General features: G+C 39.6%; 1 protein-coding gene across 2 annotated transcripts in view; it reads left to right on the top strand.

Annotated features, from left to right (window-relative positions):
* BMPR1B (bone morphogenetic protein receptor type 1B) overlaps window positions 1–27949 on the top strand; it is a 180176-nt gene that overhangs the window by 111057 nt on the left and 41170 nt on the right. Inside the window, exon 3 of one of the 2 annotated variants that reach the window (XM_066317928.1) lies at window positions 15633–15773. In XM_066317928.1, the coding sequence (XP_066174025.1) occupies window positions 15755–15773 (19 nt within the window). In that variant the 5' untranslated portion in view covers window positions 15633–15754. The remainder of the gene's footprint in view (window positions 1–15632; window positions 15774–27949) is intronic. The other variant, XM_066317929.1, reaches the window with a different exon arrangement.

Below are 27949 nucleotides of genomic sequence, written 5' to 3'. Positions count from 1 at the left end.
GGTAAACTCTGTGTGGCTCTTCAGCCTCAACCATGAGTTTTCCTGGTGCTTGAGAAGGTTTTACTCTGGCTTCCTTAGTAAGATACACTAAAGCTAAGGAGCAGAAGAAACAGCAGTGTCACTCGTGCAGTCCATTTGTCCTGGAAGCTTTCATGTGGTGGGAAGTGGGTGCAGTGTCCATGGGAACAGCTGGGCTCGGGGAGAGCGTGGTAGATGGCAGAGCAGGATTCTGAGCAGCAGCTGGTCTGCAGGAGTCCTAACCATGTGTGACTGTGTGCAGCTCAGACTGAAGCTTGCAGTCCTTGGTCAGTCATTTTCTCCTTGAATCACAAAACCGCTGAACTGTTGTTTTTTATCTAATGTTTGACTTCGTTTTCAGGCATCACTGCAGAAGCTAAGTATGATGCTTAGGAGTGAGAACATCACAGTTTGGCATGGGATGAACAAATTTTGTGGATTTTGGGTGATACTGAAAAACGAGTTTGAAGCCATTAACTGGTCCTGTTCTTCCTTGTGCAGTGATCCTTGTGTGACATGGAGGCTCTGGACAAACTGCAGTCACACCTGACTGACCAGTCCTGGATATCTTTGCAGGGGCCCTCAGTATTCTGGCAGCACCCTCTGCTGCCGAAGTGGAGAGTGCAGCTGGGGCTGCATCAACTTCCGTGAAACCAGGAGTCAGAAATGTACCTGAGCCTTATTAGGTTCTCTGTTCATTTTTAAAAGTTTGATGGGTGGATGCTTTGACACTTTTATTTGTGCATGATCCCGTCAAATCGAGGGGGGTCATATAGCATCTTTCAAGTTATCCACACCAAATTAATGTGCTCCTAAAGGTACTGAGAATCTTGGTGCAATGACCTTCAAGGAAATAATATGTATTCTGACTTAGGAGCATCTGCAAGGGGATTAGATCTGTGGAAGAAATGCAGGAGGCTGGTGAAAGATGTGCACAGAAAGGTTGTCCAGGACAGACCAAGACTTTGCCCTGTCTGCAGAATTTCAGGCACAAATATGAGCATGCAAAAATTTTGTCAAAAGAAAAGATCTTCAGATACAGTGTCTTATCAACAGTGTAATTACAAGTGTCAGTGGGAGATTCGCAGTAATTTGAAACCTAGCTGCTTATGAGTTCACTGTTTGCATTTGAAATACATTCCCAGCTTCCTGGCTGTTGGGAGTCAAATCTTTTCTTGGTTTTTGAGCACTTGTGCAAACTTCTTTAGGAAATGCAGCTCGTGTCTTGTTCAGCACAGGGTTTTTTCCTCCCAAGGGCTGTGTTGGCCAGCACTGGTCAGAGGGTGAGAGGCTTGTGCTGGGGAATCTTTGCCAGGGAGTGCCCAGTGGTTTCCCACAGATGCCTTCAGGAGCTCCAGCCCAAAATCTTTCATCAAATAAAGACAAAGTGATAACAATTGAAGCTGAGTGCTTGAGGATAATTTTAGGAGGTAAATCGGTGGGAAAAAAATTCCCAAAACCTTGGTAAGCTATGCATTGTATAAATGTTACTTATTTATTTATTTAATTTTAATTTTTGTTAAGAAAAGGAAAAAATATCATGGTAAGACTTTGCTGCCTCCTAACCTTTGTGTTATGGGTCAGTTTCGAGGCCAGAAATTGTTATGAAAAGAGAGTTGAACATGAAATTAAGAGGTCTTCTAAGTAATTCAGACCATGGCTCAGGCTGAGAACAAGGTTTTCTAAAGCTTTATAAATTCTAGCTTAAATTTGCCTAGTAGGTACATCTGTTCTTTATCCCCCGCAAAGCTTCTGCATCCTTGCAGGATGATCCCAGTGAGGGCATGAATTACTCACCTGTGAGTTTGCCCTTTGCCTGTACATATACCTGGGGAGATCCTGATGGTTCCACATAGTTGCTGAAATCAGAGTTAGATCATTAATGTAATGACTGATTTTCACTAGATGCCAAGAATTTAGTTAATCCCTCTGATATACATACATACTTTTACCAACATTTGGCTTCCCTTCAGTGATGAGGAGACCACAGGTTTCCAGGAAATAATTTCCAGTGTCTCCTTATTTTCAACTCTAGAAAAATAAGTGTTAAGTGTATCCTGGTTGTCTTTGTGCTAGTTCAAGCCCAATTCTATTTGTCTGGTCTTGAGTATCTCTTGAGTTTCTTTTGCTGAACTTTGCTGTGTGTTCTTCAGTCTCTCTGTATGTTCCTCAAACTGCAGAACTCAGACCTGAGTATTTCTTCATTTGTGCAATTGCTTTTGTGTGTGCATTGTTACAGTGTCTGAATATTGTGTTATATTGTCTTAATAGCACCCTAGCTTCTCCCAAACATTTCTCCAACTTCTTAAGAACATTTTTGAATGCAAACCTCATCCTCCAGTTCACCAGGTCCAGTCAGATCTTACTTGTCTTATGTTGACAAGGTCTATGTTTTGTCCTAGAGGGAATTGAAATGTTTTTGACATGGTTTGTTTGTGACCAGTGTTGGCCGTGGCTCATGTCTGTCTGTTGGAGTATTTTTGGCTGAATGTAATCTTTTCTAAACTTGAGATCAAAGTGTAAGGAAGAAAAGCAGAGCAGTTCACTCAGACTGAACTGTGGTTCTTGTGTTCAGGCTTTTGAGCTGAGCACTATTTTCTGCTTCTGTCCTGCATTGCAAACTTACTGAGGGTACTTTTTCAGACTTAAGGAGATTCTTTCTGAAGGAAATGTTCAAATATTAGATCAAAAAAGATTATGTTGGTTTGAAAACTGAATCATAAATAATGTAGGCGAAAAAAGCTAATTTAACTGAATGGTTAGAAAAAATGCTTACTTGAGCTTGATGATGCAACCTAGAAGGTTGTATTGTCAAGGAAACTTGTGACAAGAACTCTTCTTACCAAACCTGCCTCTTTGTTTTAAAAACTTTTATCCCATAATCTGAGCAAAGGTCATATGAAGGAAAACAAAACAAAACAAAACAAAAAAAAAAAGGTGTGGGGGGGAGAAAGAAATGTTTCATAAGAGGTTGAGCTTTGTGGCAAAATCATAGTTTTGGTCTAAGTCCATTGCATCTGTCACTTCCTAGCTGTATCAGTCCTACACATGGAATTAAGTGTAAGCTATAACTTTCTGTAAAAAGGGAGTTTTTCCTGCCCATCTAACAACCCATGTGGGCTGGAGGCAGGATGTACATTGGGCAGGTTTTTCTATCTTCCAGTACTGGTGGCATCCTGAGTGTGTTACAAATGGGCATCTTTTGAATAGTCAGAAAGTTGACTGTGTTGCAGCCTTGTCCTAAAGTGATGCGTGGAAATCACAGAGGAGTCTCTGAATGAAAGAGTAGCACTTGTGAAAAACAGCGAGGAGAAAGTGTGGGAAAACTGAGCAGGGCCCAGTTGTATCTCCGAGGAGAAGCTTATTTATGCCTGCTGGTGTACCCCAGCCTCACACTGTGGAGTGACATATCAGCCTTTATGATTAATGAATCCAAAGCTACAGAGACTCTGAGCAGAGGTGATTGTCAATTAATTTTGCAATCTGGTAGATATATAAAGCTGATGCATCGAGATTTTTGGTATAATTATTTGTCAGACAGTTCACTGCTTAAGGGATTTAGCAGGCAATTCTGTACTTTGGTGTAATGCAAAAGAATTTCATGTTCACCTGCTGGTCTGGTTGTTGTCTGGAGAAGTGCCAGGCCTCCACATCCACCTCTGACATTTGTTGCTCCTTGATGCATTTTAACACTTGGAGACTTAAAGAAAAGAATAGTGGGAATTAGGAGATAGGACGTGACATAGTTTGGCTTGTTGCAAGTTGAAGGATGGTCCGGGAAGCTTGAGGATAGGTAACTTTTGGGCTGTATTACTTCAGGGGTAACTGTCTGGTGTAGTTGTACAGCACGCATTTAAAGTAATAATTTTGCAACTGTAAACTGATCCTAGTTACCATACAGGAAAATCCACTTAAAGTTTGAACCCAGCTGTTAAATGCATAACCATGTCCGTGTTCGCGAGGTTCAGGCTGCAGCTGTTACATGGCATCCCCGGATATTAATCTCTCACTCTTAATCAGCAGCAAAAGCAGCTTATGGTGAGCATTACAGATGCTTGGAATCTCATCTCTTCAGCATCATACCTGGAGGGGTGATAGCAGATACCTGAGTCTTTCCTTCTTTCATTTCTTCCCTACTTGTTTTTCTAGGAGATAGTTTAACTCAGGACATAAGAAACGTACTTTGCACCACTTGTTCTGAACTGGAGTTTATCACCCATCCTCACCTGCCCAGCCTTGACAGAGATACTGGGTTTGAAGGCCTGACATGTTTTGCAGTGTCACAAACACGTCACTTGTGTGATTTTTCAATGCCTGTTGTTCCAAAGTCATCAGTAGAAAGCAGAATAATTAGGTGGACTGAAACTACATGTGCCATGTGTTAGCCCAAATAACCATGAAGTGTTTAAAAGACCTGTGTGATTTTAAACTTAGATGGACTTTTTGAGACTCACAAATTAATCTTTTGAGTAATTTGGAGACTTAATTCCTTTAAAAAATGAACAGGGCTAGTGTGTTAGCTTAGTTATCCAGACTAAGGACAGTCTTGTCGTTTTACTAACTCCTATTTGCAGCTCTTCTACTTTTTAGCACTTGACACTGAAAACTGACTGTATGGAACATATTTTCTAATGCTACGGATGTTTATGATGTTTGTCTGTGGAGTTACTATGATGTTGCAATGGTACTGGTCATCTATCGGCAGATTTTGGGCTGTTGCTTCAGACACAATGTATTCTTGTAAGAAGTCAAAACGTGCACACTAAGCAATTGCATTGTTCTTCCTAGGCTGAAATATGGCTTTGCATTGGCTTGGCAGCGTAAAAGGTACTCAATCCATAGCATATAAACATTCCTTGAAAAGGAAATAGGATATTCATTGCTCCTCTTTTGAAAGAGGCTTTGGGAAATGTTGCTTGCTGGGCTTCTTCAAATAAACTCCTGATCTCCTTTGGGACAGCTCTGCTGTCCCGGCTCATCCGGTGCCCCTGTAATGTGCTCAGGAGGTGTTTAAGGAGCACAAGGGTGATGGGAAGTGTTAGATTTGTCTCTTTTCCTGCTTTGCTGAAGTTAATGACCTTCTGGTTTCTGTTTTAAAAACATTCAGTGAACTGCACAGAGAAGTGCAGCCCCTTTATTACCAATCCACAGTATAAGTATTAGCCTTTTGTACTAATTTTGCTTTGCTGAAAAGATCACATCTGTGTGTATTAAGTCATCGTTCTGTATTTGAAAGGATATTTGTGTCAAGCAGGGTTTTGAGGTGATAGAGTGCCAAATAATCAAAGATTAACTTTCAAAAAAATTTTTTCCTGTGTTTCTCAATTCCCGAAAGCAGAGAAAAGAGCATCTTGAAAAGGAATGCTACCCTTTCTGAGACAGTTGTTTGCCAATGGATGAAATTTAGGCGTGATTAGGAAAGGAAAACCTGGTCATGTTCTGTAGTAGAGCTTATTATAGTAAGATGGGCAAGACCAGGACCATAGGGAGCCAGAGATGTTAGGTGTCTTTGGAGATTTTATGCAAGACATTTAACCTTGTTAAAATGGAGTTACTTAGTGTTTCTGTGGCTTCACCTAATTGTAAATGTTACCTTAATTTGCTCTTTATATTCTCTTTTTCCACAGCCATTTTTTCCTCCACTTCTCTTTTGAGGAAGCCATTACAAGTGTGACATTTTGGGGAGCAAATAGCCTGATGATGTGTCAGGATGCAGGAATTTGCTGAAGTGTCTGATAGCATTCCCTTGAGTGTGAAAGAGGGTATGTTTGTTTGTCCCAGCAGTATTTGGTGTCTAGTACACAGTATTGTTACCCAGAGTGCTCAGTGGGATTTGAGCTTTTTCCCGGCCTTCGAAATACTGAACTTTTGGTGGATAAGGAGTAAAACGTAGTCATTCATTTGAGCATGTTGTTTATAGATGTTTGATCCGCCGGTGTCAGAGGCAGTATCTGTCATCCCAGTTTCTGGAATAAGTGGTGTGAATAAAAGCTAAGCAGTCTGCATGAAACATAAGCACCTCAGGAGCTCCATGAGTACCACCACTATAACCTAACCCAAGCTGATTGGGTGAAAAATGTGGTTTCCTGTCTTCGCTTGAAAAAAATGTTTTTCAGGCTTACTGACATGCATACTGCAAATTTAATTTTCATAAATATTTCATCTATTTCTTATGCTCAGTTTAATCTATCAAAGCCACACGGTGCAGGAGACATCTGGGATTGTGCTTAAGCAGCTGGGTTTCATTTGCAGGACGTTTCCAGCAAATTTCTTTTTCTTCCCAAACACAGAATATCTTGGTGACTGTGCAGAGTACTGGGAAAATCGGCATGAGTGACATAGCTTCAGAAACAGATGGGCTTAGTTTCTTCCTTTACCTGGGTTAGGCACAATCCAAGGCTCTTCATAGGAGGCTTTGTATCTGGTCAGCCTAAGCAATAAAATAACTTTTTTATTTCCTAACTGTGGCACCTTGTATACAGAGTGAACCTTTACAACAGCCTGCTACATTTTCCTTTAGTAGTAAAAAGCATAGAAATTCTAGTCTGAAATGTGTGAAATTGACAATCTAGCCCTATATGGACATATGCTGTGATCAAGCAACATATAAATAAATAAATGAATTTTAACAAATTAGTTAGTTGTAATTATACCTCTTCTTAATTATACCTCTTCTAAAATCTGAATGCATATTAATTAGGCCAATGTGACATTATACTAACCTCTTTTCTATTGTGACTAACAAGTGAAAACTCAGTCTTTTGTTTAAATTGGTAAATGTATTCTGTTTGATTAAGGGCCACCAAGTAGATTTTGTTAAATGAATGATGGCTGCCTGTGGGAAGTCACCAGCTGAAAACACAGCTACAGATAAAGAAACAACATTTTCACCTACCGAATCTGTCTTTACTGGCTTCAGTTTTGCAAGTAAATTTAGACTTTGGGAGCATTCTTTCAGATCAGTTTTCAAAGAGCTGGACCATCTCATAAACGTTATTATTTTTTAAATGTAGTTTTCCGTATGTTCTCCTAGCAGTTCAGTTGTTATTAGCTGCCTTAAGATGTACTTTATTTATTTATTATTTTTGTTGCCTTCTAAATTGGAAAATAAATAAATCTGTATCAGACGTCATCAGTAACAAGAGGGAAGATAAAAGACTGTCTGAAGTTATTACAGCATTTGTAAAATTTTTTGTCTGATTCTCTCCAGATCAGTTGTTATTAACATGTCTTCTCTTTAAAAAATAAAGCAAGATAAAACTCCGTCTGTAGCTGTAAAGAAGAAAATTTGAGAAGTTTTTTTGCTGCAAATAGGAATAGCCCAGCTGCAGTAGGCATTTTAGCTGGACAGTGAGGATTAAACTGTCTAGGGAGCGTCTTGTTCATGTGGGAAAATTTGGGCATGGAATTGCTGCTCTGTATGAAATAGAGATACTGGTGTGTGTAATGCTTTCTCCTTGGTAGTGGCTGTGTTATACGTGCAGAAATTCACATTTCTCTAAGATTACAGTTCCCATGCAAACCCAGATACTGAAGCATAGTGATCTTCTGGCATTCTTCCTGGTCAGTTCTCTTTAAAACATGGTTCTCCAAAATGTTTGTGATTGATCTAGTGTCTTTAGTAGCAGCCAGTGATAGCTGACACTACATTGTGGGGGGTTATTAACAGTGCTCTGCAGTGCTTTGGTTTTTGAAGGGTTTTAATGCTTGTCTTAGGCTGGCTGTTCTCTGTGGCAGAGGGAGATGCTCTGCTTTCTACAATATGAGAAGGATTCACTCTGGAATATCTGCTGTCATTGTACTTTGTTAATTTTATTTTTTTTATTAAGCACTCTGTTATAAATTTCATGTAAATCTCTTAGAATATCTTCTTTTTTGGGCTAAAAAATGTCTAAGACACTTTCTACATCAGTGGTCATGCGTTTCAGTCATGTATATGTTTTGTGCAATAAGGAGATAGTAACATCAAAGAAAAGCAAAATAAATCTCCTAAAAATTGTGTGAAAATCTAACCTTTTTAACCAAGCTTCTTTCCCCTGGAACATGTTCGTGCAGCCAGCCAGCATCCTGCCACCAAAGAGCAGTAGAATAAACCTGATGTTACAGCCTTCCTTTTGTAATAAATATCTTGAGGTTAGTTTAGAAAGAGAAGCAAAGCCTAGCTGATGTAAAAAAAAGGGAAAATAAATTCTGTCTCTAAAACACAATGGTTTTAATGAGTGTTTTTCTGCCACTTCTGTAAGCGATGTGTTGGCAGAGTCCTTTGTGTGTTTAGAGAGCAAGGAGGGAATTCAGTCAGGAGCTTTACAGCCTTGGGTGACAGCACCTACTGCCACCAAACTGCCACCTGTGTGCTTTCATGTCCTGGCATGTCACCTTGGACATTGTTGGTTCTGGGAAGCACCCTCCTGTTCTCAGTGGGGAATTCACAGATGGGTGTTACACTGGAGAGAGGCTGCAGGCCTGCCATGGACATGCTGGGAAGTGGGGGACAAATAGCAAAGATGAGAATTGCGGAAAGAAATTCTCATGAATGGTGCACTGCTCCTGCTTCTCTTCAAGCAAATTGTTTGTACTAGTGGGCAAACACCTTCCACACTCAGATTGAAGAGCTAGAAAAGTGCTGTGGTCCTGTGGTTAGGTTTATGCTTGCACTAGGTTAGGTTTAACACTTATGCTTGCTCCAGAAGGATTTTTCAGAGCTAAATAAGGGTGGTGGTGTAAATCTTTGTTACATTTTTATATAAATCTAAAAGGTGTATAGAAATCTGTGCTTCTGAAACTGTTGGCTAGAGTGGCAAGATTTTTCTTACTGTGTGACACCATTTTTTACTGATTTTTATAATTTCAGTGTTTATTGGCATAATATTTCTTCTATTTGTACAATAAGCAGACAGTATTGGGGGAAAACTCACTTATTAGTAATATGAAAAAAAGCTATTAAACTCATCATTGTAAGCATTTGGTATAACCCTGCCACTCTTCCTGCTCCAGTTTCTCTTGTCTGTTTAATATTTTAGTGGTAGTAACCAACCCTTTACTGAATGAAACAATATAGCTCAATTTCCTGAAAAAAATTGTGTTTAGTTCACTAATGACCTTTCAAAGATACAAAGCTTTGTAGAGTAATCCCACCTAGATGCTCATTTGATTTGTGGATCCAGATCCACAGAAGTTCTGCAGTTGAACCAGGTTTGGCTTATTTCTGTTCTTTGTTTTACCTTCTCTCTTGCGAAGTGGAAATAATGCAGTCTGACTCCACAGAGCTGTTTGTGAGACATTTAGTGGGAGTAGCTGTCTCTGCTGGTGACAAAAGCCATAGAAATATTGTAGATACATTATAAACAGTAACAGACTGCTGCTGTTTCATGTGCTGGACCAAATGGCTTTCAAAATCTGAGTGGCAGCCCACTTTGGCCATGTTAAATTCCCATTGTTTTTCTCGGGACAGCTTAATCTAAAATAATGGAGAATAAAATTCTCTTGCAGAATGGCAGAGAGTTTGTCACCATTTGCCTGACTCTCATACAGGCTCTTCAGTTGGGAGCACTTATGTGTTTTGGCCTCCTTACAAGAGACATATAGCAGGAGGGATGTGGCAGAGGAAGGGTGTGTGTTCCAGCCTCAGCACTCCAAAACTGAATCTGTTAATCTGGGCTGCTGCTCGACCAAATAATTCAACCAAGTCCCTAATGTACTCAGGGTAATACATTTTAAGAAGAGAAAAGTGGCATTTAGAAAGAAAATTCATAGATCTTAAATGATACCAGCTGTTAAGTTACATATACCAAGTAAGTCATGTGACTCAAGCCCAAAACAAATAAAAATACCCTTAGTAGTGCTGTAATCAAATTGTCTGTGTTTATGTTTTACATGCAACCTTTGACTTCTGTGCATAGGCATTGCTGTTGCAGTCTTCAGTTGCATGTTAAGCGTTTAGCTGTTTCCACTGGACTCCTGCTTTCTTCAGTATAAAGGATGGGAAATGCTCACCTATTGGGTCCCTGTTCATTGTTTTGTTTCGTGTGACCATCACCTGACTTACCTCATGCTGTTCAAACCCTGCTGAGGCCATGATTATTCATTTCCTTACATTTTTTTTCCTGAAACACCCATCATTATAGTATCATTTCTGTAACTTCAGTTTAGTTTTACAAGTCACCAAGGTTAGACAAAGAGCTGTCTGTCCCCCCATTTAGCAGGTGGAGCATTGAGGCAGAGGACAGTTCAGGCTAGAAGAAGACACCCAGGCTGCCGTTTCACATTTGGGTAAAACCAGCCTAATTCAGCACGTTTATGCTGTTGATTCCTCTGTCTGCTTGTCCCCGGGACTCGTGCAGCTGCGTGGTGGAGCAGATCACTCATGTGACTGCAAAGTAATGCCACCAAAACAGAAGGAAACTGAATTTTTGGTTGGACTGTCTCTTTCAAAGGAAGTGTGTTCTGACATGACTAAATCCCCTTGTGACATCATCATTGTTTTGCTTGGTTTTGAGGCTCTTTGGGCTCCAGCCTTTGTCGTGCGCTTACTTGAGGTGGGAAGCACCTTTCTGGCATCAGTGCTACCTTGGATGTTGACTGTGCTGGATGACCAGAATTAAGCTTTTCAGGCTGAGCACACAGAGGAGTGGAGCAAAGAATTGGGGATGGATGAGAAAAGAGTGGATTAGATGTTTGTTCTGCCTTCACCCCCAGGTACTGCTGGGGGAAAAGGGTCACAACAAAGCATCGAGTGGCATTGCTTGCAGATTATTCCTTCTCTTCTTCCTTTTTCAGTAGGTTTTTGTTCTACTTGTGGTTATTTACCTCACCTTTATAAGCTTCTGGCAATAATTTAAAAAGGGTTCTAGGCACAGTGATAAATATCCTTTATTAAACTTGCAGAAGTAACACTAATTCAGCCATATCCTTAGTAGGCAGTGGGTAGGTGAGTTGATGATTTTTATTTTTTTTTTAGTGTGCTTCTAAAATATTGTGGTTTTATGGGTTATTGTTTAGACTTTGAAAAAAATCAAGTGGAAGACAGAAGTCCTCTTATGTAGCACACCCCTCATTGTGCCAAGGCATGATGCAGCACAATGACCATGCATATCCATGTCACAAAACTTTTCCCTTGAGTGAGCAAAGTGGCCCAGATAATAGGTTGCAAATCTCCATGTGTCCAGCACTTGGAAGGGACAGGATTTTTTGCTAGGGCCTTGCAGAAAGGTTTTTCCACAGTTAAGAGGTTGAACAAATCAAAGTTCTAAGTTGTAGGGAAACATCCAGCACCTCTTTTTTCACCCAACTCAATTTTCCCTAGCACATTCTCCTCCTTTTGCAGGTTTATATATTTCTCAGATTTCTCAGCTCACTTCTGCTGCTTACCAGTTTTGTCTGATTTTGTGTCTCAGCTTTTCAGTCCAGCTTTGTCTGTCTCTCAACCCATTTGGTTTCCTCACAGCTCCCAAATACTGGGATGAACAACACCATCCACTGTGCTGTTGCACAGCCTGCCACAGCCTCTCACAGGCAGGAACCAAGGCTGCTGGAAAAGTCCTGCTGAGCTGGCATATTCCTTTGGAGGTGACATTGTCAGGAAACCCAACCCCTCAGATCCCTGGAGTCTGAATTAGTACAGCCAGAGGGGTCACTGATTTATTATTGGGCCATGCTAGGTCACATCTTTGAAGGAGCTGCAACAAATGCACTCCTTATTCAAACTCTTCTGTTCATGAGTAAAGATTTTGTTTAAGAAGAGCTTCATGGAACGTACTGCAATACTTCAAATTAGATTTAAGAGCCTGCCATATTTAAATATCCCAGAATGGTTTGGTTTGGAAGGGACCTTAAAGATCATCTAGTTCCAACTGCTGCCTCTGCTGTGGGCAGGGACACCTTTCACTAGACCAGGTAGCTCAAACCCCATCTAACCTGGCCTTGAACACTTCCAGGCATGGAGCATCCACAGCTGCTCTGGCAGTCTGTTTCCAGTGCTTCACCACCCATGTTGCTCTCCAATACTTTTGAAAGTCTCTAGATTTGTGTGCCACTGATAAAAGTTAAGGTCTTAGGAGAAAAAAAAACCCATCTGTAATTATGAACACTTTAAACAATTTTTTCTTTGGACTCACATTATCAGTATTTTAGGAGTAATGGAAATCTCATGGCAATGTGTGCATCTAAGACCAGAATTTCAGTTTAAATCAAAGTTTTTTTTTTTTTTTTGTTTTGTTTTGTTTTGTTTTAAATATTTCCAATAATGCTCAGTATAGCCCTGGAATGGCTTGTGCTTTGTAGCCTTTGGCATGTGATTCATCGCTCAGGTTACATTGGTTGCACCCTCTGCACCATTCATTTCAACGGGAGGGAGGAACTCAGAGTCTCACAGGATCAGGTGGTTCTTTGGATGTTTTTTGTATTGCTGTAATGCCTAATGCCACCTGGCAGAGATTTTTTTACTTTGATGCATGTTGTCAAAGTAAAAAGGGATGTTTCTGCTGGTCTTAACAGTCAGCTGTTGGGGATGTTAACTTGACTGTTGGAGAAGGGTGTTTGCTTGTCTCTGCCACTTTGATCACTTGATTCTAAGAAAGGAATTTTTCACTTAGGCAAAACATAGCCTTTCCCTGTTGGCAGCTGGGAGAATAAGGATTAAGTTCTCTAAACAAAGCTCCGTGCCCTTGTCAGGTCTCTCTTTTCAGAAGGTCTCCAAAGCCATAGTAATCAAAAGGCAGGTTTCAGGCAGAGCATTCCTTCGAAACACCTGCTGCATGGAGCTGAACACAGTATCCTTGAAGTGTATTGTGCTCTAACAGTGGGTCCTCTTTGGAAATTTCCCCTGAAATTCACTGGGCACAGACCATAAGGAAATACAAGACACTTCTGCCAGTCTGCAAGCACTTGGTGTCTGTTTCCTTAACCTCCCTGAGAAGATGCATGAAAGAACTTTTGCAGTAGCATTTTTCCTCTCTGTTTTTAAACGTTCTTTTGCTTTTTAGGGATCCAGTTGGTAAGGAAAATGTTATTCATGTTAATAAAGAACTAATATTATAAAAGCCTGGCAGCTTGAGTCCAGCTGAGTTGGCTGGTGGCTCTTCATCTCCTCTCTTGTGCATGGCCCTTGTTGGCTTGACTATGTATCATCTTCTTTCACACTACAGAGCACATACTACTTTTCACCTTCCCCTATACATTAACAATTCAGTTGCACATATATGATAATTCTCTGCTGAATACAAAGTTCTCCAACTATGCACAAATAACATAGAGCTTTGGAAATCAAAATCTTACTGCTCTGACCACCAATACCCTGACTGGTAGAAGCTGCTACTCGCAAGAAAGCTCATACACTGAATAGGGGAAGACATGGTAAATTGTGTTATTTGTTACAGCTTCAGTTTGACTCATTTGAAAAATCAAGGCAATTTATAAGGTAGGAAATTTATATTTCAAAATATTGATTAGCCTTTTGGAAAAGAAAGAAAAAAGAAGGCTTGTGTAAATGAAACTGAACATCTTCCTAGGGAAATAGCATTAAACAATTAAAGGTCTGGAGACAAATGTGGTATGGATTTTCTTATTCGAAAGAGATGTTTTCTTGCCTGCATTAAAAATAATCTCACAGGAGATTAGGAAATGGGTAGAGTCAGAAAGTGATTTTTAATGCTGCTTTGTTCGTCTGAGATTAAGCTGTTATGATCAAAGAACCACGCTGCAATGTTCGAAGTGTAATATAAATATGATTTAATTTAACCTAAGGCTTGCTGCAACTTCTGAGTCTCCAGAGTGAAGAAAAACCCAAATACTCTAGTCTCCTTACTTCCAAAGATTCAGTCTTTTCAAAACAATTATCTCCTGAGATCCTTAGCAATTCTTCAGATGTTTGTTTGTTTGTTTGTTTGTTTTTGTTTTTTGTTAACTTCTCTTTGGAGAGAACAGTCTGGAACAGAGGGCTTGGAATTGGATGACATTTAAGATCTTTAAGGTCCCTTAGAATTCAAACCATTTTACGATTCTAGGATTTCAGACTGTCACCAAGATTGATGCTACAACTGATCTAACCTCTATTCATATTCTGATGTGAATATGGTAATGGGAACAGTATTGTTGGAATCTTGGAATTCCAGTGATGGAATGATCTTAAGAACTCTGTGGAGAATAGATCTTTTGGCTTGGTGAGCAATTAACTGTAATACAGAGTCCCAGTAATACCATAATATGTGTTTTATGAATGTTGCATTGAAACATTTTGGTTTTAGATTAGTTTCTTTGTTGTTCATTAGGCCAAGTAAGAATTCAACATTATGAAATTAAAAAGTAAAATGACATTAAAATAATTTTTATATACTAAAAATTAAGAGATGTAGATTCAGTTTTTGAAATGAGTTAAATTTGCATCTTGAGGTAAATTTGTAAATTACAGAGTGACAGACAGTAAGTCTGCAAAGAACTTTGAATCGTCCTGGCTGTCCCTCCACCTGAAGGTGCTGTACCTAAACCATTTCTGACACCTGTTTATCTAATAATTTTTAAAACCTTTGGGAAGAAATGTTTATTCTTGCACCTCTGTAAACAATCTGTTTCCATTCTTTGTCAGGGTTTCAAAGAAAACTTGATCTTCTGGATGTCTGTGATCTCAGTGTTCAAATTTCAGCCTTTGTTTCCCACCTCGTGCAAGTGCACATGGAGCAGGGGTGCATTTCATCTGTCTTTGCAGAAGCTTTTGACTTATTTCAGAGCTGTTATCACGTGGCCCTTGTCTCTAGACTGAACAAATCTCACAATTGTAATTTGTCCTCATAAGTAATAGTTTTCAAATTGCTGAAGGTAGTTTTTGGGATGTTCTGGATTTGTTTTTCACGAGTTTTTCTCAAGTTTTTCTCATCGCTTTTGGGAGCGGTGCTGCCCAGAGCGCAACTCTGCTCTTAAAGTGAATTTCCTGCCCTGAGCAGGAGGCTTGTTTATCCTTTCTTGCACAGAACAGTCTTTTGATATCTCCTGATGTTGTAACTGTTTTCTCATAAATTATTACTCTGATGACTCACATTAAGTCAGTGACCTCCTGTCTGATGCTGCAGATTATTGACTAGCTCTTGTTCTCCATGTTGCATTTGTGCGCCAAATTATGACAGTTCATTATTTGGACTCGTCCTTACTGAATTTGTGGTGTGTCAGAAATGTCTCGTATGGATTTGTCATCAGTGCACATTGTTCCTGTTGTTAATAATTGCTGCTATTTTTACAGATGGTTTGTGAGCAGGTCGAAATTACAGGATATAATCATATTGGCGGCAGCACATGAAAATACATCCTCAGTGCAGCCAGGGGAGGGAGCTGCAGGTGGTAGTGGGGATGGGGAGAAACTGTCCTGCTGCTTCTTCTGTCTGGGAATTAGGAAAAAATTGTATGGGAGGCTGTGATCCCTGCTACTGTTGCTCTGGTTGGTGTCTCTGCCCCCATTCCCATGTGAGCAGTTCCAGCAAGCCTGGATTTCTGTGGCTCCCATGTAGGCCCCTTTCATGCAAGAGGGCCAGTGACTGCTTCCCCCATCAATGGACTGCTTCTGTCCTGAAGAAGTTCCCTGCAGACCTTTATTGCTGAAAGAGCAGTAATGTGAGTTTTTTTTGAAAAAGGCAGGTTGTGCTTGGCCGGGGAAGGAAGAGCATTGGTTGGCAAGGAGACTTGGTGGTTCATCCAAACCTCAACTTTCATTTAAGCTGCTCAAAACGTGGAACAAGTGTTAACTGCTGCAGTGATGCCTCCCCGACCTCATGGTGAGTGTGAAGTGGTGCATTATTTGCTGTCTTACTCACAGCTAGTTCAATTGCTGAAGGTGTGATCTTGAACTGTAAAACCCCTGAAGGACACCGTTGCATCAAGGCGCGTTCATTCTAAATATTTGATAAGATTATTTTTCATTTATCTGTTAAGTACCCAGTGCTCAGCTGTGGGCAGAGTACAACTGCACTTGGAGAGGCTGATGCCGAACTCCTGCAGCAGCAGCTGCTCTTTGCTGTGCATTCCTGGAGTCAGGTGCTGCTGCCACATCCCTGTTGTGCTCAGGGAGGGACTGCCCCTCTGGCATGGAGGGAGGCTGGCTATCTCACAGGATGTGGAGGGAGATCAGTGCTGTGGCTGCTTCGTGTCATCCGCAGTTCCACATGTCAGTATTCCCGCTAACCTTTTCGAATAATACCAAGAATATATGATTGACATCTGAAACAACACATTTGTTCTTAGCAGCAAAGACTAGACCCAGAGTAACTTATTGTAAAGTTCTGTTTCCACCAGACAGTGATCTATATTGAAGCTTATTAAAGTCATGTGTTCAATTTTTTCATAATTGCCCCCATTCAAACTATGGCAGGCAGCCAATAAAACACTAAGTGGAAGTTTCTGTCAGTCCACCTGTCTTTCTGTAGCTAACCAAGTGTGCCGGTTTTTGTCTTGTAGACGTTACACAATTCATTGTCAGAGGAACTTGTTATATATAGACTTAAAATAAATTAGTTCGAGACAAGGCCAAAGCCATTCAGCTCTACTTCTTTGTATAGCAAGTCATGTATTTATTATACAGAGTGACACATTAATACTTTGTTTGGGTGGAGAGCTTATTCTTAAACAAGAACAGGCAATTCTGGTTCTTGGCCATATCCATCTGTTAAATGTCCTAATTAAAAAGGACGACATCCTGTGTAGCATGGGTTTCATCAAGGGCATGCACCAGTCTGGGTTATGGGCTCTGCTACTTTCATTGATGGGTTAGCTGGAAGCTCTTCAGGGGAAGAGCAAGGATTGCCATGTTTTCAGGCCCTTGTCCCCTGCTACAGTCCAATTTTCAGCAGAGGTTTTCCTTTGCTACACTTCAAACCATAGGAGAACATCAGCAATTGCCTCCCATTAGCCTCCTTGGAGAAGTGGGAAATTAATTTTACAGTCTTCCACGAAATAAAGTCTTCTAGGAAATAAAAGGAGGTTTTAAGTTTACCACTCCTGATCTCTATGAATAACAGGTATGCAGCTTATCAAAACTCTAATTAATTCACAGTTGGAAGAGCTTCTAGGATAGAAACTTGACTGCAGGAGTAGCAATGCTAACAAAGTAAAGGAAAAAAAAAAACTGTTCTGTTTTCTATCAGGGCAGTTAATCTTGAAAATTTTCTTTGCCTGTGAGGAGATTGGCAAAGACAGCTGTTGCTTCATCCTGGAAAATGGCCCAAAAAAGGTCTGCATAGAAAGATCTCGCAGTGATTTGATTATAAGCAGTAAGTTTAGCAGCAGCTTTCTGGATTTTCCTTTATTCTGCTGTAAGATTCAGGTGTGCTGGCACATATTCATAGAAGGAAATGAGCAAGCTTGCAACTTGGCTTTCTGGCCATTAGCAGTGAAATGCTTCTGGATGAGCTAAGACAATTGTTCAGTTGAGTGATCTCAGAGTAAGGCTGACACCTTCATTTTGGTGATATCCAACCTGTCAGCACATGTTTTCCTAGTCCAGCCAATTTGTGAGCAGCAGAGTGCAGTGTCTGGTCAAGCCTGAGGAGAATAAAACGTAGCCTCCCTCGGATAAACTTTAGGCTGCTCCCGATTGCTGTTACAGAGACCCTCTTTTATTAACAGCTCTCCTGGAGGAGTTTTTCTGATTGATTTTCCCTGCTCACCTTCCTCAGAAAGGTTATGTTAATACAAGCTTCTCCCTGCAGAATCTTGCCTCTTTTAGGCCTTTTGATTAAGAATCTTCATCAAATCTCAAAATTTTAAAGCTTTCTTATACAAGGATGCAATTCTTCTTCTTTTTATGTATTGCTAGCTCTGTTTTTGTTGCTGGGAAACTTGGGAAAGAGAAGAAAGGAAAGGAAGGAGGAGAGGAAAAGAGAGTTGTAGGGGAAATGAGAGTTGAAGAGGTTGCCAATGGTTAAATTTTTGCAATGGGTTAATTCTTGGTGAGGTGCGGTGTATGACTCGTGTCAGGTGACTGGGCATGTGACTTGTCCTCTGCTTGATGGGTTTTCTGGTTCTAGATGTTTTTGCAGGCTGGATTAACTTCTGTGACCTGTTTTTTCAGGGTGAACATAAATGTGATTCAGACAATGTTAGACCTAATTAGGATTAGCTCCTTTGTTGTTTTGCCTACGAGGATGACTGAGGTGACAGTTTACTGTTTGATAGATAGGACAAAACACTGCAGGCTAAATTTACACACAATTAAACCCAGCTGCTTTTCCCAGCAATGCAAAAACTTGTCTTTTATTCCAATCTGCAGTGTGCACATTCAGGCAGCATGCAGAAGAGATGAGATGTAATCTCCCATCTTTGCACTTGCAACAACATTCATGGTCCTGTGGAATATCTGGGTCTCAATACATGCACATTAATTGCATTGGATGGTTGGAAAAAATACCCTGATATATTGATGATATATTAAATAATCTGATGACTCTTGTAAAATTAAATACTAATATTTCTTCATACCATTCAGGACCTGGAGAATGGTCTTTTTTACAAAACAGTGTAAAAGGGCCTTAGCCATGTATCTCATTTTAACTGGATCATTATTTTTCTACGGTTTTTCACACCACTGTCCTATTGGGTTCTTTCATCACAATAATGCTTCCTTGGGTCACTGTGTTGTTTTATACCTTCTGAAGGAAATGCCAGATCTTAACTTTCAGCACCTCCCACAGTATTTCTCACTGTTTTCTATACAATGAATGTGTCTGCTTGCAAATGTGTCCATCAGCACCTATTCAATGAATAAGAAACAGCCCTGGACTTGAAGGCTGCACTTACGTCAGTACTTAAAAGACTGAGGTGAGGACTGGAGTCTCACTTGAAAAGATATAGTGGAGGCATGGATGGCAGTTTAAAGCCCAAGTGGTTAGACTCAGAAGTTTCTCACTCCAAATTGTCATTGGTTCAAATATTTTTGAAATCGTGAAATAATAGATAGTATTTATTGTACAGAATCGCAGCAAAGGCATCTGTCCTCATACAAAAATAATCCCGGTGTATTGTGAGAAACAGAAGTGTTTTGACTGAGAGGATTTCACCTCTCTTTCTTCTGTTGAATAAAGGTGAACTTCTGGGAGACAGGAAGGTGATGATGAAGAAAGAATTCAAATAGCTGTTTTGCCTCTGATCTGTAGAGCATGGGAGTAAATCCTACGGCCAAACACTTGAGACTAACCCCCAACATAAAAAAAAAATGGAATACCTTCTTTTCTGCACCTTCACTCTGTTTTTCATACGGTTGGCAACAAGATGGTTGAAGTACAGACACATATCCAGTGTGACCAAATTTCATTTGTAATGCTGTTAGAATGGGCATTTTACTTAAAAACACCAGTTTTCGGGTTATAACTTTCATTTAAAGTTACATAAATGAAGGATAATATCTGAGCTGGTGAATAAAGAGGGGTTTTCTTTGTAGGTGTTTTTTGGCAAAGTTGAGCTCTCATTCTGTTGAGATTTTCTTCAACCTTCTCGTATTATTCTGTGGGGACCAACATTCATGCAGTCTTATCCTGGCAGGGTGTACTAATACAAAGTACAAATCTCTATGGAGAATGAAGACTGTTGCATGAGTTGGCCCCATTTTCAAGGACAAATATTTATGAAAAATAATATATTACACAATTCAGAGTGAACCTGTAGATTCTCTTTGCAGCATTACTCACTGCAGTCGGTAGCAATTACTTAAGATTTGCTCCATAGATTTTACATGTTCTCTACCCAAATATTTGTTCTGTACTAACAGCAAAATATCCTACAGAATGTTTCTCATGACTGACATTTTGAAAACTAACTGTTGAAAGACAGGGAAAACAAAGCTGGGCATCTGATACATTCTGATCTTGAAATGGTATTTAATACCCTGAAAATGTTACTGAAAAATGTATTTCTGTTGGTTTAAGTAATGACCCTGCCAGGTGGGCTGAAAGCAGAGGAGACAGAAAAGGAGTTACAAGTGGTTGTTAACAGTAGTGTGCTATGTGAAGCATGCTGAAGTTACCCTTAAAAGTCCAAACTGGGGATGGGGCTTGCTGCCAGAACTTGAGAGCTTTTCTTAAGGCCGCCCTGTAGCTTAGTAGAGACTTACACATTAGGGCTGACATTTAATCAGTGCTAAATTTGCCTAATATTTGTTGCTGAAGCTCACAGTTGTTTTAGTAGCAAATGCAGACCGCATTAGCTTGTAGCCATGTTGTGCAGAGCCATGCAGGTGTTGAAAGCCATCTTTAAACCTTCTCCTTCAATTCTAAACTCAAGCAGCCCTGTACTAATAGAAGTGAAGCTGTGGTGGAAGTGAAAATGAGCTGCCCTAAGAAGTTTGCATGGTGTGTGAAACAGTGCACCCTGCAACAGAGCAGTGGGAGAGGAGACATGATCCTTAGCCAGCCTTGTTTCTACGTCCCACCTGTATGTTATGTTAGTTATTTCCTTCTCTCCTCCTTGCTGTCTCTTAATACATAAATGGAAAGAAGCGCAGTCAAGCCTGCACACAGCAGAATGTTTTGAAAAGGCTTGAATGATTTGCTCTGAGGTTTGCTACTGAAGGAGAGCTACTGGACAATTCCCTTCTTCTCAAAATGCCACTTTTCTGTGATTCCGTGGGAAATATGTCGTCTGTCCTACATGATACTTTTTATCCGGCAGGGCTGGCCCCAGCTGTGGCTGAAACCCTTGTTTCACCTCTGGGATTTAATCATCAGTGTGAAACTGCAGCCTCCTTGCATTTTAAAAAGAAATTAAAATAAAAGATAAACAGAGTGTGGTTTGCATTAAGCCTTAGTAAAACCCAGAATTACTTCTAAATGAGTCATTGATATCTTTGTGAGACCAAACCTCTGAGGTAAATTTGTGGAATCTGTGTATTTAGTGAATTTCTGCTGCCTACTGCAACAAAGTTTTGAATACTGAGAGGGTGGTGGAATGCTGACTTGTTTTAGCTAGGACCAAGCAGATCACTTTATTTTTACATCTGAGTAGGGCTTTTGTGAATTTTTATTATAATTGTAGGTATTTGACTGTCTCAACATGACTTTCTGTAAGTTTTCTAAGTGCTGACTCTCCAGCATTTCCACTTTTGGGAGAAAATACGCTTTGCTTGGCTTTGTCTTGCATTTCTTTTTAGTCTAATGTGTCACTGTAGTGTCCTATAAATATGTATAGATAGAATAGGAAATTCTTTTTCATCATTATTCTTAATTTCTCTCTTAGAAAACTGGAGAGTGATGGATAGAGCTGATTGAAAAGTTAAGACAATTTAAAAGCATAAGAAAATAAAGACTGGCAGAAAAATGTTTGGATGTGGGCCCAAGGTACTCACAAATTTGAGTTACACTTGACTAATAGTTTCAACTAAATAAGTGCAAGGTTTTTGAAATTGTGTGAGTACAGCTTGTTCTCAGTAAAATGTAAATACTTTTCTTTCAAAGTAACATTTCCATGTAAACACTGACCTAGCTCTAAGCAGCAAACCCTAAAATACAATGATTTCAAGGAGTAAAACATCTAAAAAATAAACTAAATAGTATGATCTGAACAATATTCAAAATTACATTTGCAGTTTGGCTGGAACTGGAGGAAGCTGCAATAACTTACTTGAAATAATATTCCCATTTTTTATTTTTAGTAGTCTCCAACCGTGAAAATGCCTTACACAATCATTGTGAAGGTTTGGCCACCTCTATTTTATTGGGAGAAAAAACCTCAAATAAACAAACAAAACCCCCCCAAAATACACAATGACTGACAGAGAGACCATCCAGGGAGAAATATTACAGAGGTGAGAGTGAAACAGAGGGAGGGAGAGAAAGTACACAGCCTTCATTTGAAAACAGATCACCCACGTTTTAACTGGGAGATTTTCAAAGCTGCCAGATACTTCCCTTCAGACTTTTCCGTAGGAGTGTCTTCTCCTCTCTCTTGCCACAGCATTATTGGTGACGCTGGGTTCTTCAGGGATAATGCACTTGCTGTGCTGCTTTTTGGAGCTATTTCCAAGTTAAACAAAGCATCTCTCCTGCCATAAATGCAGATCCCTCAGTGGCTTTCCTCAAACAGAAACTCCCAGGCATCTCCTTCCAGGAGCGCCCTGCGTGAACGGGAAACACTTGCCTTATAAACAAACATGGCCCGGGGAGGCTGGCCTGCCGGCGTGCAAAAATAGCGTACACCCAGGCAGGGTAAATAGTTTACATCTCCTTCAGCCTCTGCCTTGTGTCACAGAGCTGCTGGTTGAAAGGAGAAAAATCTACTGCCTCCTGAAATGCACGTCTTTGGAACGAGAGGATGGAGAAGTTGTGCTTTAGATAGCTTTTTGTGGAGAAAAAAGATCTAAACCGACGTCCTGCAGACCGCAGCTGGAAAAAGAGCATCACTGTGTCTGGCTTTGGCAAAAGGCATCACAACAGTGCGCAGAGTTTAAGTGTTTCAGACATTGTGTCCTATTTTTCTTTGCAAGGCACATGCAAGAAAATATTTGCTTCTAATTCATGTCTTCAATGAACACAAGTGCAAAAAATGAAATGTATGCAAACCATGGGAGTACAGTATGTAACCTTTCCTTTACTGCCGAAATGTAAGCTGTCTCCCCACAGGCAAAGAAGAGCAAAAGATGCTTTAGAAATGTTTAGGATGGATCCAGAAAATGATTCTTTTCCATTGTGTCTTATATGGGAGGATACGTTGGTGACTGGGTTTTGAGGGCTTAAATGGGAGGAGAGACACCTGCCCAAGTTCCACCAGCCTCTAGTTTTTCTTTCTTTACAGCTTAAATCGGATTATTTAGGTTTCAGTTTTCATCATTTGTTTTTCTTTAACAATAATCTCTACACCTTAGGGAGCTCTCAGCACATGTGATTTGAGATTAGAAGATGAAGAGGTCCCTCAACCAATGGGCTACAAAATTAGGGGTGGGGAAACACCTGCACATCCCTGCTAGCAGAGGAATTTTGACAGGGGTGTTTCTTTTGGCAAGAACTGCTCCCTAGCTGGTGTTCCTGTGGAAGTGGAGTCCTTTGCTGATACCCTAATTGCTGCAGGGTGGGTTGAGAAGTTCATAAGCAGTGCTAATAGCTTGAGCACATTGTCCTCCATCTCTTCCCCTTGGATGAACCCCTGGACACCTTTTCTTGTGACAAAACCGAGTGTCAGCCTGTTAAAATCTTATGGCTGGCTTTATTAAGGAAAGGTTTGGATCCCGCTGTCAGACAGCCCTATGATGTCATCTGGAGGATTTTGGTGATCCTCTGCTGAGGAAAGTGGGAAGGAGTATTGAGATGACTTTTTCCTAGAGAGGAGTGGAAGTGACAGAAAGGAGACGCTGGTGGGATGATCTGTGTCTGCTGTAGGGCCAATAGAACAGTAAGTATTGACATACAGGAAACCTTTGAAATTCTTCAGGGATGGGGAGAAGATATTTCTATGGGAAATTTTCTAGTGCCTCTGTTCTTTAACAGATTTTCCCTCATTCCAACATCTCTAAGATGTGTGACTTTTGACTATTTTTAAATGGGGTGCTTTTTTTTTCTCCCCTTCCTTGTTCACATATTTTACTTTGAAAGCATTCTAAAAGAAGTGAAAAAAAAAAAAGATAATTTGTTTTACTGAACTTTTTTTTAACTTCTGTAAGTACTACAACATACAAATGGAGTAACATGGTTATGCTGGTTTCTTGTAAGTGTGTTTGAAAAGCATGGGGGTTTTCACCTTTTATTTGGCAGTATTTTGAACTATTTTAATACAATGCTCTGTATAAAGTACATCTGTTCCTTGCTGGAAGTGGGCTGAGCCTCATTTTGCCATGATTGTTATGGGCAGAAACTGAATTTACCTTTGGCAGAAGCAAATACTCCTGAGAGTGCTAAGAAGGAGAAACTTTGCAGGGAAAGGAAAAAGTGGTCCTAAAACACTCGATTAATATTATTGCTGAATCTAAAACCATTTTATACTAGTGAAGGGAACCAGAAATATGATGCTAGAATACTGTTGTTCTTAATCATCTCTTTCTGAATGAATGTGAGGTTTTTAAGTCAGGGGTTTTGACTCCTTCCCAAAGTTCCCTAGTATTTCATGGGTTACAGAACGATGAATGTGAAATCCAGAAGGGACCCTGTAAATCTGTTACACAGTGTATGCTGGTCTTTATTTCACCTTAACTTTTAACATCATAACTCTTTCTTTTCAGTGGGAACTAAGATATAGTCAAGAAACAGGAATTACTTCACTACATAATTTTTTTAATTGACTTTCTCTGACTGACAGAGAAAGGAAGAGGAATTCTTGCAGGTGGCATCTTTCCTTGAAATGCTAAACCCATTGCAGGTGATGGCAAAACTGAAAATGCCCGCAGTAAAGCGTGGGATTTCATTCTATAACTTCAGGATTTTTAAAGGAGTGAAAATTTTAGGTTTGCCTTGTACTAAAGCTGTACAAGCAGTTTGCAGAAATCACTGATTCCTTCCTGAAACAGAAAACTTTGGATTTGAGTGTGCTCAGTTTGATAGCTCACACTGATGGTGCTATTGAGAATAAAACTGAAGAAGTAGAGTTGTTTCTGTCCTGAGTGTATCACCTACTAAAACTGCAGGCAGCAAGGTTGTAGAATAAATTACAAAGTTCTAATTCTGTTGGTTTTATATTTAATTCTTCCTCTTTTTCTCCTTTCTTTAAATGTAGCTTTTTAGGTTTGTCGATTTATTACCATGCTTTTCATATAAGAAATTGTATTGCTGAATAAGAAAAATATTTGGTACAAGAATTTTTTTTTTCTCTCAGAGTGTGTTTTAGACATTCTGAGCATAAATTTATTAACCTTTTTCTTTCCAGTTGCTATTAAAAGGTTCATTGTTGCTTGTTTTCAGGTTGGGTGGTTAACATTTAGTGGAGAAGCCATGTTTAGCCCACCAACACTTCCTCCATTTTTAGGCTTGTTGTGAGCTTCATGTTTTCCTCATGGATGGAGTCAAGGTTTCAATCTCCAGTCCTAAGCCAACTTCCAAGACAAAGATAACAGCGAGTACCCATGACATTTCCTCCCCAGTAGCACTCCCTCTGACTTCTCTTGGTGCAGCCCAGCCACCCGAATGTGTGCCTTGTGGCTGTGCTCCTGAAGAGGCTCCTGCAGCTGTGTCTCACTGTCAATTTGGCAAACATTAGTCATAGTTGCAGCTGAATTTCCGATTGGCATTTCTGGGTTTGTGCCATGTGTGTTCCATATCACTTTTGTCGGTGGACAAAGTAGGTGTTGCCAGTGTAGGGACCTGCACTGTTCTAAAGAAGCTTTTTTTGGGTAAGATTAGTTAACTGTGGTGTATTTTATAGAAGAAAATTACTAAATCTGACGTATTTTCTGTTGTCACGCATATTTAAGTGTTTACATTGATTTTCTGCTGAATGTATTACTAAATCTTTGAAATGTATTTCCTTGAGCATGGTGGTAACTTAGGAGGAAAAATGTGAATTCTGTGTTGGAGTAAATCTACTGCCGTTTTTGGAAGGGTTTTTCTACTGTCTGGACATTCACATAGATCTGGTCCTTTAACTCACAGAGACTGAACTTCTGTCCACCACCTTCAGTCCAAGGGGAATCTACTTTGAAAAGGAAAGCAGCGTAGAAATATAAAATATTACATGTAGAAAAGTGTCAATGTCTATAACAATCACATTCATCTTTAAAAATGGTTTTTACCCTTTTCTCTCTTGATCTGACTGGAACTCAGTGATAATGGTTGTTTTATCTGGTATGCCCCCTCCCTCCCCGGAAAGGACTGCAGCAAATCATTCCTCTATTGAAAAGTTGTGCAGGGAGTTGATTTAGCAGGGATGCATTAAAAGGAATGCAATAAGAAATACAAGCTGAGAGGGAGTAATTTCAGATAACTTTATGGGTAAATAATAATCCCTGTGCTTATTTACAGAATATCCAAATACTTTTCCTTGTTTCTTAGTTAATGTTGATCAAACCAGTAGTCAGGATGTATAGCATAGAAACAACCTCTTATTTGTCAGACTTGACCACCAACACATTCTTTAAGAATTCTGCTATTTTATGGAAGAAAGCTGACTTTTTAGATTCTTTTGCCCTATATTTGGCATCTATTTCCTTTCATATTCTGATGGAAAATGTAGCACAATTTATGCATTTAGGTATGTTAACAGTATTTGTAGTGAGTTACAGTGCATTACACTAATGAAGAAGTTTCATTTTACATCTTTACCTAGCTGTAAAATACACTGTTTCATACAAATGAAAAGTTGAAAGCTTGGGAAAATATTTTTCTTTCTCTCTGAAACTACACAGCATCTCAGCTTGAAACACATATTTGCTGTAGGCCCCTTGTTCTTATGTCTTGGAGTATTTTTAGATATTGACTGGAGCTGAAAGAAATGAAACTTAGTTGGATGACAATTTTCATCTCTTAAATAGATTAAAGGAAGAAAAGGAAAAGAAATAATTAATTTCAATATTTTAAATTCGTATTAGAGAGCATAGTTACCTTCTTTTAAGTAAATTCTCTACAAGACCCAGTGTAGTATTTTGTTGGCAATAGTTTAAACTTGTTGATTTTTTCTGAAGTCGGAGTCTTTAATTCAATTTTAATGGCTTAACTGAAAAAAGAAATAAATATATTTTTTTAAAAGGAGAAAAAATTAATGTTTAAAACATTGTGGAGGAATTAGGTTGAGGGAAAATGACATAGAGGAGTGATTTGAAGAACAGAATAATAAAATATTGCAAACATTGTTTTATTAATGATTAGTAATTTTATGATTATGTGCCTTACTTTTTAATCAAATATGTGTGAACAAAATATTACACCACAGCCTTCTTTTCATTGTGCACATGAGAAAAATGGTTATGAGGACAACAAATTTCATACTTTCATTTTGACATTTTCATATTGAATAGTAGCACTAGTTTTAATTTTCTAATTACTTCATTTTCACTGTAGTTTGTTCAGTGGAACTAAGTCTGTGTTCTCTCAGTTTAGAGCCCTAGAAGATCCATTATTTATTGGTATATGTTGCATTTAGATAGAATATTTATCTTATATACATAATATATAAACAGTATATTTGCTTGTTTATATTTCTTTTGAAATATCCAAGCTAGATGGAATTAAACTGGTAGAAATACCATGGATGTACGGCTTGCCTTCCCCCAGTGCTTTTGCCTGCATTTTCTTTTCCTGGTGTCCATATTTCTGGCAATCTCTTGTGGGTGCTTGTACTTTGAACAGCAGGCAAAATAATCACTGGAAAACACAGCACTGTTTGGTCTGCTGTTTTCCTCTGAACTAGCACCTCACAGTACAACTGTTTTTTTCATTTCAGAATTGTTATTAGAGTGTGTGGTTAGGATAGGCAGAAATCCTCTGGCTGCATTTCTGCTCTGTGTTGTGTTATTCTCTGCTGTATTTGAAGTCTCAGGCCATTCAGGATAATCTGGATGGAGCTAGGGAAGAAGGAATGTCTGCAGATGGCATTCTTCTATCAGTCTTGTAATAAAAATTCTCATCTGCAAAACAGAAATGGTTTTAAAGGAACGTTGTTATTCACATCAGTGACTTGCAGATGGGCAAGCTGCATTGTGGAGCATCTGGGATAAAGTGCCACAGGTATTCATCACTTTGGGAAGAGGACCCACTTTTGGTTTCAGTGTGTCATAACCTCACTCTTAGGTTTTCTTACTTCACAGGGTGCTTGAATGCACACTAGCTCCTTTTGGCTCCACAGTGAAGCTAGGTGATTTGTGACAACGTTCAGATTTTTTAATTATTGTAGTGGCAAAGGCTGTTCATGGTAACAGAGTTGGTGTGAATGTCGCCGAAGGCAAAAAGATTTTTGTAGGGAAGGGTAAAAGGCCATTTAAGGAGTGTGAAGAATCACAGGTTCTGAAAAACACCTGCTTTAGGAATAGTTCTCAATTCACTTGGACTTACCT

This window comes from Sylvia atricapilla, chromosome 4 (assembly GCF_009819655.1).
Source record: "Sylvia atricapilla isolate bSylAtr1 chromosome 4, bSylAtr1.pri, whole genome shotgun sequence".
In the NCBI taxonomy this organism is placed as follows: Eukaryota; Metazoa; Chordata; class Aves; order Passeriformes; family Sylviidae; genus Sylvia; species Sylvia atricapilla.
Note: the sequence above shows the minus strand (reverse complement) of the source record. Positions and strands in the feature narration are given on the sequence as shown.